At 36.3% G+C, this 12,403-nt stretch overlaps 1 protein-coding gene across 2 annotated transcripts in view; it reads right to left on the minus strand.

Moving 5' to 3' along the window:
- Positions 1 to 668: 668 nt before the first annotated feature.
- Positions 669 to 12,403, minus strand: part of LOC137624549 (uncharacterized) — a 282,824-nt gene continuing 271,089 nt past the window's right edge. The window contains exons 2-4 of one of the 2 annotated variants that reach the window (XM_068355437.1): positions 12,244 to 12,403; positions 10,332 to 10,537; positions 669 to 3,326 (exon numbers count right to left, since the gene is read on the minus strand). The exon at positions 12,244 to 12,403 is cut by the window's right edge and continues 98 nt beyond it. In XM_068355437.1, the coding sequence (XP_068211538.1) occupies positions 1,022 to 3,326; positions 10,332 to 10,537; positions 12,244 to 12,403 (2,671 nt within the window). In that variant the 3' untranslated portion in view covers positions 669 to 1,021. The remainder of the gene's footprint in view (positions 3,327 to 10,331; positions 10,538 to 12,243) is intronic. The other variant, XM_068355438.1, reaches the window with a different exon arrangement.

Below are 12,403 nucleotides of genomic sequence, written 5' to 3' on the forward strand. Positions count from 1 at the left end.
AAGAAGACCTCTGATGTCCCTCCTTGATGCCACCCCTTTTGTGACGTCTTCGAATCCGGTCATCGTGCCAGTCTCATCTGAACTTCAGCCGCCCTTCTGCAACGTTCTCAAGCCTGAAATCTCCGTACCACTATTGTCTCAGCAGCTGCAGAAAATAATCCTTAAGTATTTCTACCTTATTGACTGTTCCCCTTTTCTGTTGGTGTTTGATTGGTTTGATTTGTCAGTTAAAGTAACCGAAGAAGTAACATTAGTTTTCTTTGTAAGTTTGTGAATAAACGTGTTGTGTTTTTTCGTGTGTTTCTTTTTATATTCATTTCCCATATTTCAATCGGTGTTGTTGATATTTATTTTACTTATTAAAAGAGCCTGTAACGATTTTAAGATCGTAACAACGTGGTTTAAAAAGCCATGTACAACATTTGGCGTTGAAACCCGTGATTTTAGCGCTAGGAAAGCGTTATAAACATGGAACTGACTGTCTAAGGAAAAAAATCTCTCAGTCCAAGATTATGGGAAATAGAGTTATGGTAAACTAGGAAGCAGAGTGGCATTAAAATTACTTATTTTATTTTACGGTATATTATTATCGTTATAATTAGATATACAGCTTTCATCATGTATAATGAAGACAGCTTATTTCAACATCTTACATAATAGGCTACAATGTTGCCTTTTAACAACGCTGAGATATTAGAATGTTCAAATTTTGAAAAGTAAATAGTGGTATATTTTTATATAAAGTGTAAATCATGTATTGTGACCCTAGGAAGGCATTGGTCTTATTGACTTTAATACTAACTTAAGCTCACCGCATAGGGAGCCATCTTTCCTCTATTTGAAGTTTGATCAAAGCGTAAGTGCTGTAGTAGTAGATGTAAAACTTCAAATAGAGGGAAGATGCTTCCCTATGCGGTGAGCTTGATTAAGTGTGTATAGGCTTACACGCACACGCAAAATGCATAGATAGCAAGAATATTTTATTTACCCGATGTAAATGTTTTTAGCAAATTCTCCAGTTTCATTCAGTTTCGATTCCAAAGCGTTTATTTCTCTCTGTTCTTTCTCTTTGTGCAATGGTGAACTGCAGTTTCTCTATTTCTTCAACCCAGGCCTTTTTTACACCTTCTTCGTAGGATTTAAATGTGTAGTTCACCTTCCCCTTGTTACTGCCTCGGTCCACTTCCAGTTGGAACTTATTATCTTGCCTTGTGTCTATAAAATTTGTTTGCTGAATATAAATGTCCATCTGGTAGACGTAATGGTTTCCCTTTGGACTGGTTATGACGATCAGTTCAGAAAACAACAAGACGTAGAAAATTGAGTTCCATTTCAAGCCTGGTCCAGAGATCTTGAATGAACTGCGCAGAAGAACGGGCGCTTTCAAATGCAGATTGTAAGGGGTGTTTTTAATGCAGTCTATGAGAATACCTGAATCTGCTTCCATGTTAAGGTGTTTCATTAGGTCGATTGACTCGTTGACTGAACTCATTTCTTCCTCCTTCGAGAGGGACATCATGATCTCGAGGCTCATGTAATAATAGTGTATTCTCTTCCAGCTATTTTTGACATCCTCTATCAGCAGTGGATGGTTTGCTTTCACTGTGTCTGGCAGATCAACAATGAGGATGCTGATCTCTGGTGAATTCAGCATGTAGTATTTGTAGAATTGTAGTTTTTCTCTGTAAGCTATAAAGACGCCAGCAATCTTGGAGCACAAGTCTCTATTAGCATATAGGTCCTTGTACATGCTAACATGGATTTCGAACAAGGTTTCAGCACCCCGTAATAAATTTTGCAATTTTGGTGGAACAGATTTCCTTGCTATGCATATCCTCTCCAGTGTCTCAACATATGCGTATTCATTCATCAGAAATCTATTGATGACAGTTTCAAGAGAATATGAGCTTCCACTCTCTGCTGCACTGCCCTGTTCTTCTTCATTTAGCTCAACACTGAATTCACTGCTGTTGTCACTCTGGTGAGAATCATCTGTGGCCTTAGGAATTGCCCCGGGACTCGAAGTTTCGTCGATTGTTGCATGTCCCGCAGAAATGGCTATAGGCAGTAGATACTGATTACTAAGGTGCATATCTTCAGCCTTATCTAATTCCAGCATTTTGTTTAAAGCATTTAGTGATGGTGCGCCCTTTAAGGTGTTGTAGCCATGCAAGCCTACTGTAGGGGTTTTCAAGGCATCCCCATCAAAAATTCTAATAATTTCTTCTACATTGTTTGGCTTACTGTTACTTCCGACATGCATCTCATCTGTCCCCACTGATGAAGGCATTCTGGTGGGTCTCTCGCAAATGGGTTTGAGATATTTATAAGCAGGAAGTAAAGGCTTTGGACTCTTGATCTGTGGTTTTTCTTTTCCTTTGATGTCAATTGGCATCGGGTTGTCCAGCCCTATTATGACGCTGGGAATCACCCCTAACGGATGATTAAGTTCAGGTAACCTCAAGGAAATATCAATTGTCTGTCCTTGTATTTCCGTGTGATTGATAGGAGAGTTTATCGTCGGCTTTTCCTTCATCTTTTCTGTGTAAGGATAGATAGTTGCCTCGTTTGGAATTTTTTGAGGCGTCAAATTTAAGTAGACAGCATCAGCAGAAGATTCGCTTGGTACTTTGTACGCGCCCTTAGTATACCTGATGCTCTCATAGATGTTTTCAGTGACTGTGTTTAGAATAGAGTGTGTTGATTCGGGTGTTAGAATCTGTGCTCTTTTGGCCAGCAGCTCTTGCTGATTATTGGAAATGAACTCAGGCTTAGGCAGTATTGATGGTTTGTAGACCTGGCAATTTGATCTTGCATTAGTAGAAGGCAAAGGTGAGTGGAACGTTGGATGCATATTGCTTTCCGGTTGGTTTTCATAAATATTTTTTGTTGGAAGAGAAACTGGAGGTGTTCTTGGTGTCGGTAGTGGAAGGTGATGAGAGACATTACCGTAAATGGGCACAAATCGATGCAATGGGCGCTTTCCTACTTTGGTTGCTTCAGGCGTAGCCAAGGGAACTTCTATTTTGGCGGTCCTTGGTTGAGAAATACTCGGGGTTGACACCAGTTTTGACGCTTTTCTATTCTGTAGATTCAATGAAGACATTGATTCTGCTATTGAATGTCGGCGGAAGTTGGGCCACCAATTTTGATAGGGCGAATAAAAGCTAGCATCCACAGATTCTGAAGGATTTTGTTCAGAAATAAATTGTGGTTTTGGCTGGGAATCTTGTCCTGCTATCGATGCTATGGGTAGTGGTGACGAAATTGTTCTTATGAGCGTTGGGTTTGAGATGGTTGGTACAGGAAGTGAAGGCTGGTGAGTCCTGAAATAATTTAAGCATCATGTTATCGATAATAGTGCATGTTTCATAATTGTTTGATGAACAAATTAGCACATTTCAAAAGGATGGTCAAAAAGATTAGCCAAGTTATAAAATTAAGCTACAAAAAATCGTAGATAAAAATAACAATGAGCTTATTAAGTAATGAAAATCTTTAATTTTTCTATCTTTATATCTAATCAGCTTCATTAATGGGATGCCACTATATTTTACTGTTCAGGTATTGGATTAAACTAATGCTACTGCCAAAACCCTATAATTATACACTCGGAGTTTAGATCACTAAAATTATGGTAAACAACTGTACCAATACAACAAAATTATCATGGTATCATTTTCTTATATTTAATTCATCAGGTACAAATCATCTTCTGGACTACAGTTGAAAGCTATATTTAAAGCCATGACACCCAAAGTGGTTTCACATCAACCGCAAAAAAAAGAAAAAAAAATTCCTTTCATTATTTAAACATCAAAAAAGTTTCCTGCTTTCATTGAAAATATGGGAATAATGGGGAAAGAATTATTTTGCACAATTCTGGACATTTATGTCAAGTTTCCAAAGAGTTTTGGAACTGTTCTCCACCATAAGAGTAGTATTTCCCACAGTGTACTTTGGGGATTTATGAAACTGTGCCCTATGACCCAGTGCTGGAGGCAAGAAGGTCATTCTGCATTACTCACTGTGAAGGAAAAGTTAAAATACGTTGGGCATCTAGATGGAAGAAAGGAAACATGGACGGAATGAAAGTTACAGGCTAAGAACGGGGTTGCAGATTAGGGTAGAAAGGATGCTGCAAAGACTTTTTATTCCCTACAGTGTACCATACGATGTGCTCTAAAGACATCGTTTCCTTATAGTGTACCTTATGCCAGTGGGAGTAGTATTGCCCGGTAGTAGGCTTGCCTACACTGTGTTTTAACTATGCAGGAGTAATATTACCTGCAGTGTGCCTTATCCTACTTTCATTTTCATTTTTGGGGGGTTACCCAAGGAGTCTAGAAGTGGTTTCGAGATTTGTTGAAACTACTTTACAACAACAACAACAACAATGATAATAACAATAATATTGAAAATAGTAAAAATAAAAAATTTGTAATCATAAAACCTTTTAGTTATTTCGAAGTAAAGGGATATTTTGGATTTGTTCATTACGAATTTACTTCGACTATTGTTCAGAAAGCATACAAAACGAGTATATTTTATTATGAAAGGACCATTTTATTCATTGTAGAAGTATTTATATGTTTCGTTTTCGTTTTATGCTAATATTATTCCAGACCTAGCAACTATTCAAATGAAAAAAAGGATTTTCGTGACAAATTGCTTTTCTTCAAAATTCGACGCACCATTTGGCCATCGAATGGAATAGGAATTGGCATTCAAGGTTGAAGTTTAGCATCAATTGAATCAAAAGAGTTAATATCTAACGATGAAGTATGTTGTAAATTGAATTGTTGGAGTTAGCATTTAAGGATGAAGTCTATCATGAATGGAGTTGTAGGAGTTGTTTCTTAAGGTTAAAGTCTCTCATCAATTGGAATGTAAGAGTTGACATTTTAAGGTTGAAGTTTATCATCAATGAAATTGTATGAGTTTATATTTAAGGTCCTTCAAAGTTTCAAATTGAAATGATCAGGATACTAGCTACAGAGGAGGAAGAATGGATGCCAGATTTATTAAGAGAAATATGAGAAGAGGAAATAATATCTAAAGACTGGGAGAAGAGTCTAATGGTTTCTATATTTAAGCAGAAAGGTGACACCATGGAATGTAGTAAATACAGGGGAATTAAACTAACAGAGCATGGTTTGAAAGGTTTTGAGAGGGTACTAGATGAGAGATTGAGAGAGATGGTAAAGAGTGGGAAACAGTAGTATGAAATCATGATGGGGAGGGGGACTATGGATGCCATCTTTTCAGTATGGCAGTTACAGGAAAAGAGGCTAAAGGGAAACCAGAAGCTCTTTTGTGCTTTTGTAGATCTAAAGAAAGCTTATGATAGAATACCAAGAGAAGTGATATTTTGGTGCTTAAGGAAAAGGAAAGTCCCAGAGAAATCGGTTAGAATGGTAAAGAGGAAGTACAAAAGAACAAGGGCAAAAGTTATAACAGTTGTTGGGAAAAGAGAAACCTTTAAAGTTAGTGTTGGATTACACCAGGGATCAGGATTAAGCCCGTTTTTATTTGTCCTAGATTTGGAAGTGTTAAGTGAAGAGATCAGAAATGAAGAGTTGTGGGAGCTGCTATATGCCGATGATTTGGTGATTATCACTGGAAATGAGGAAGACTTACAAAGAAGGGTTCTATAGTGGCATGAGACTTTGAAGAGTGGTGGCTTGAGGGTAAATGTGGATAAGACTGAAGCTATGGTGAGCAGTAAGGAAGGTAAGGACAGGATAGCCAAATATGAAAGTAGAGGCCTAGTTATAAAACAGGTAAGACAATTTAGATACTAGTACTCGGTATCAACTATAAGTCAGGAAGGAGGATGTGAGGCTGAAGTTGAGAATAGGATAAAAGCAGTATGAGGGGAAGTGGAAGAGGTAGCAGGAGTGATATGTGATAATAAATGCCAGTCAAGGTAAAAGTCAAGATCTAAAGCATAGTATTGAGACCAGTGTTAATGTATGGATCGGAAACGTGGGCTCTAAGACAAAAAAAAATAAAAGAAAACAAAGCTTGAGAGAACATTGATGAGAATGCTGAAGTGGTTTATGAGAATATTACTGTTTGAAAGATTGGAAAATGATGAAATAAGAATGGCATTCATAGATAGATTACAGAATTGATAAGAGTGTCACGATTGTGATGGTGTGGGCACGTGTTTAGGATGGATGGTGGGGAGGGAGTGAGGAAGGCTTCGGAGGAACCAATTAGGGGGAGAAGATCGAGACGGAGCCAGAGAAATATATGGTGAGATTAGGTGAAGGATGATATGGAGAGATGTTTGGTGGAAGGGGAGGCCCCTGATTGAAGGCATTGGAGAGAGTGCATCAGTCAACTGACCCCTTAATGTAAGGATAACAATGGGAAAGAAGAAGAGGAAGTCTATTGTCAATAGAATTGTAGAAGCTGGCATTTAAGTTTGAATTCTATAATCATTGATGGAATTGTAGGAATTGAAATTTAAGGATAAAGTTTATCGTCAATGGAATTGTAGGCATTGGCTCTTAAGGTTAAAATTTATTATTTATTGAATTGTAGGAGTTGACATTTAAGGTTAAAGTCAAACATCAATGGAATTGCATGAGTTAAACTTTGACATTGCAGTCTATTGTCAATTGAGTTTTAGGAGATGACTTTTAACACTGAAGTCTATTATCAACTGAATCTTACGATGCAACATTAACGGCTCATGCATATTGTCAATGGAATTGTTCAATTTGACATTTAAGGTTGAAGTCTATCATCAATGGAATTGTTCGATTTGACCTTCAAGGTTGAAGTCTATTGTCAATAAAATTGTAGAAATTGATGTTTAAGGCTGAAGTATATCGTCAAATGAATTATAGGAGTCGACATAGAAGTATGCAGTCTATCGTCAATGGAGTTGTAGAAGTTGACATTTATGGTTGAATTCGAATTGTAGGAGTTGACATTTAAGAATGAAGTCCATTGTCAATGGAAATGTAAGAGTTGAAATTTAAGTTTGAAGTCTTTCATTAATGGAATTGTAGGAGTGAACATTTAAGTTTGAAGTCTTTCAATAATGAAATTGTATTAGATGATATTTAAGGACGACATCTATCATCTATGGAATTGTAGGAGTTGACTTTTAAGGTTGAAGTCTATCTTCAGTAAAATTGTAGGAGTTGACAATTAAGGATGAAGTCTATCATCAACCAAATTGTAGGAGTTAATATTTGATGAAGTCTATCGTCAACTGTAGAAGTTGACATTTAAGGATGACATATATCGTCATTGGAATTCTTAGGGTTGACTTTTAAGGTTATAGTCTAACTTCAATAGAATTGTAGGAGTTGATAATTAAGGATGAAGTCTATCATTAACTGAACTGCAGGAGTTGACATTTAAGTATGACGTCTATCATCAATGGAATGTTAGGAGTTGACCTTTAAAGTTTAAGTCTACCTTCAATTGAATTGTAGGAGTTGACATTTAAAGATGGTCTATTGTCAATAGAATTGTAGGAGTTGATAATTAAGGATGAAGTCTATTGTCAATTGAACTGCAGGAGTTGACACTTAAGTATGCCTTCTATCATCAATGGAATTATAGAAGTTGACTTTAAAGTTTAAGTCTACCGTCAATAGAATTGTAGGAGTTGACAATTAATGATGAAGTCTTTCCTCAATAGAGTTGTAGGATTGACATTTAAGGATGAAATCTATTGTCCATGGAATTGTAGGAGTTGAAATTTAAGATTTAAGTCTAGTGTCAATGGAATTGTAAGGCTTGACACTTAAGTATGAAATCTATCGATAATAGAATTGTAGGAGTTAACATTTAAGGATGAAGTGTATCATCAATATAATTGTAGGAGTTGACAATTATGGATGAAGTCTATCGTCAACTAAATTGTAGGAGTTGACATTTAAGGATGAAGTCTATCGTCTATAGAATTGTAGGAGTTGAATATTAAGGATGAAGTCTATTGTCAATAGAATTGTAGGAGTTGACATTTGATGCTGAAATCTATCATCTCTTGAATTGGAGAAGTTGACATTTAAGGTTAAACTTACTTATCAATCGAATTGTAGGAGTTGACATTTAAGGTTAAAGTCTATCATAGATGGAATTGTATAAGTTAAACTTTGAGATTGCAGTCTATTGACAATTGAGTTTTAGGAGATGACTTTTAACACTGAAGTCTATCATCAATTAAATCTTACGATGTATGTTTAATGGTTCAAGTTTATCATCAATGGAATTGTTCGATTTGACCTTCAAGGTTGAAGTCTATTGTCAATGGAATTGTAGAAACTGATATTCAAGGTTGAAGTCTATCATCAAATGAATTATAGGAGTCAACATATAAGTTTGAAGTATATCATCAATGAAATTGAAGGAGTTGACATTTATGGTTGAATTGTAGGAGTTAACATTTAAGAATGAAGTCTTTCATTAATGGAATTGTAAGGGTTGACATTTAAGTTTGAAGTCTTTCATTAAGGGAATTGTAGGAGTTGACATTTAAGTTTGAAGTCTTTCATTAATGAAATTATATGATGATACATTTAAGACGTCTATCATCAACGGAATTGTAAGAGTTGACATTTAAGTTTGAAGTCTTTCATTAACGGAATTGTAGGAGTTGACATTTAAGTTTGAAGTCTTTCATTAATGGAATTGTAGGAGTTGACATTTAAGTTTGAAGTCTTTAATTAATGAGATTATATGAGGATTCATTTAAGGATGACATCTATCATCGACGGAATTATAGGAGTTGATTTTTAAGGTTAGAGTCTAATTTCAATAGAATTGTAGGAGTTGACAATTAAGGATGAAGTCTAACGTTAACTGAACTGCAGGAGTTAACATTTAAGTATGACGTCTATCATCAATGGAATTGTAGGAGTTGACCTTAAAAGTTTAAGTCTACCTTCAATTGAATTGTAGTAGTTTACAATTAGGGATGAAGTGTATCGTCAACAGAATTGTAGGAGTTGACATTAAAGGATGAAGTCTATTGTCAATGAAATTGTAAGAATTGACAATCAAGGATGCAGTCTATCGTGAATAGAATTGTAGAAGTTGACATGTAAGGATGAAGTCTATCTTCAATAAAATTGTGGGAGTTGACAATTAAGGATGAAGTTTATCATCAATAGAATTGTAGGAGTTGACAATTAATGATATAGTCTATCATAAATAGAATTGTAGGAGTTGACACTTAAGGATGAAGTCTATTGTCAATAGAATTGTAGGAGTTGACACTTAAGGATGAAGTCAATCGTCAATAGAATTGTATGAGTTGACATTTAAGTATGAAGTCTATTGACAACATAATTGTAGGATTTGACAATTAAGGATGAAGTCTATCATCAATAGAATTGTAGGAGTTGACAATTAATGATATAGTCTATCATCAATAGAATTGTAGGAGTTGACAATTAAGGATGAAGTCTATTGTCAGTTAATTGTAGGAGTTGATATTCAAGGTTAAAATCTATCGTCGATAGAATTGTAGGAGTTGACAGATAAGGAGGAAGTCTATTGTCAATAGATTCGAATGAGTTGACATTTAAGGATGAAGTCTATCATCAACGATATTGTAAGAGTTGACATTTAAGATTGAAGTACATTGTCACTGGAATTGAAAGAGTTGACATTCAATAATGAAGATATCGCCAATGTAATTGAAGGCGGTAATATTCAAGGGTGAAATCTATCATTAATTGAATTGGTGTTTTTAATATAAAGAAAATAAAATGATGTATCACTTGGGATTTGACACTAGACATTCTTAATGTGAATTATATATTCTCATAAACGTTTGTAAAAAATGTTTTTGTGACATGAAAATATGAACTAATTTGAATTAATTTGTATAGAATTTATTTCTTTAAAGAATCTACCACTATTTCAATATCATTTACCTTTAGTTCTGGGCTAGTAGAAATATTTTTTTCTTAACTTGAATGTTAAACTTTCTTTTCATACCTCTAACGGTATCAAACAATCTGGAAATAAATCTTAGGGTTATTGAAAGATGAACTCTAGCCTACTGTCACGAAAGTGATTTTTAGGATTATCGCTACTATCAAGCTGTAACCCTAGTTGGAAAACCAGAATGCAATAAGCCTAAAGATCCCAACAGGGGAAGTAGCCCAGAGCGGAAAAGAAACGAAAAGTTATGAGATAAACTATAATAAAAAATATATAAGAAATAATTGTTATTAAGATAAATAGCACTGCAATACAGATAAGTATTATATCAACTATGAAACGAGTATTGAGTAGACCCGCATTTGTGCCAAGTTTGAACTCTTGTGGAAAAAAAGGGGTGAAAGTGTACTTGCTTTTGCGGACTTGAAGTATTGTTTCCCTTCACGGCAGCCTTGGCAATGTCTTGGATACACTGCTCTGCTTGTTGGTCTGAGAGCAAGTCAAAGACAACCGCTATGGGTTTTCTTTTCTTGGAGCACTGACCCACGATCACAAGATTCGCCTCTGATTTCGGAAAAGACATCATCACACTTATGTCGTCCATCTTGAAGTGGCTCACCTGCAAAACGAAATGATGACGTAATCACTGTGACTGTGTCCCATATCTATTATTATTATTATTATTATTATTAGCTAAGCTACAAGCCCAGTTGGAAAAGCACACACACGCCACGCACTACCTGACACCTTTTCACATAGCCCACACATGCCACATACTACCTGACACATTTTCACATAACCCACACATGCCACATACTTCCTGACACCTTTTCACACCCCACACATGCTACACACTACCTGACACATTTTCACATAACCCACACATGCCACATACTACCTGACACATTTTCACAGCCCACACATGCTACACACTACCTGACACATTTTCACATAATCCACACATGCCACATACTACCCCACACATTTTCACAGCCCACACATGCTACACACTACCTGACACATTTTCACATAATCCACACATGCCACATACTACCCCACACATTTTCACAGACCACACATGCTACACACTACCTGACACATTTTCACATAATCCACACATGCCACATACTACCCGACACATTTTCACAGACTACACATGCTACACACTACCTGCCACATTTTCACATAACTCACTCATGCCACATACTACCCGACACATTTCCACAGCCCAAACATGCTACACACTACCTGACACATTTTCACATAATCCACACATGCCACATACTACCTGATACATTTTCACATAACCCATATTGCCACATACTACCTGACACATTTTCACAGCCCACACATGCTACACACTACCTGACACATTTTCACATAATCCACACATGCCACATACTACCTGATACATTTTCACATAACCCATATTGCCACATACTACCTGACACATTTTCACAGACCACACATGCTACACACTACCTGACATATTTTCACATAATCCACACATGCCACATACTACCTGATACATTTTCACATAACCCATATTGCCACATACTACCTGACACATTTTCACAGACCACACATGCTACACACTACCTGACACATTTTCACAGCCCACACATGCCACACACTACCTGACATTTTCACATTGCTCACACATGCCACATAATATCTGACGCATTTTCAGATTGCCCACACATGCCACATCCTCTATCAGTGAAAATAGCCCATTGAGGAAAGGAAATAATGAAATAAATAAACTATATATGATAAATAATGAATGAAAAGATAAAATATCTCAAGATCAGTAACAACATTAAAATAGACGTCACATATAAATTATGGGGTGGAACTTATTCTTCTACGAAAGGTATAGTTGGAGCAGGGAAAATTTTGAGAGATTGGACAGCATAGTAGTGAAAGGCCAAAGGGAGTGGATAAAGAGTAAAACGTAGAGGCCTGCTATGAGGCTTGAATGAGTCTTTGGTGTCATATATAGTGAGCCCTAAAAGGCACGCTATAGGAAGCCTACCCTTCTACAGAAAACTTTAAATCAATCAATCAATCTGCAAGGGAAATACATTCTATCAGGAATTCCCAGTTTCTTAAACAGGTTCTTCTGTCGTCTGACCGAACTATAAAATTTACTTCTTCCAATTAATGGGTTATTGGGAAGGGTAACAAACTGACCTTATTTGAGTCAGTCCCAAAGAAAAGCAATTGGGGACCCTATAAGATAATTCCAAAGCTTGGAGAGAGAGAGAGAGAGAGAGAGAGAGAGAGAGAGAGAGAGAGAGAGAGAGAGAGAGAGATTGGATTTACCAAGTAATCTTCACATTGTACTAGCATGGCCTCCGGAGAGATGGCAATTTGTACCCCCATAGAACCATCTTGGATCCATTCGATGCATTTAGTGTCTTTTTCTGTCTTTTTGGTAACTGCCTCGTTACACATTTTAGCAACAGCCATCCTCTCTTGACTC

This window comes from Palaemon carinicauda, chromosome 31 (assembly GCF_036898095.1).
Source record: "Palaemon carinicauda isolate YSFRI2023 chromosome 31, ASM3689809v2, whole genome shotgun sequence".
Taxonomy (NCBI): domain Eukaryota; kingdom Metazoa; phylum Arthropoda; class Malacostraca; order Decapoda; family Palaemonidae; genus Palaemon; species Palaemon carinicauda.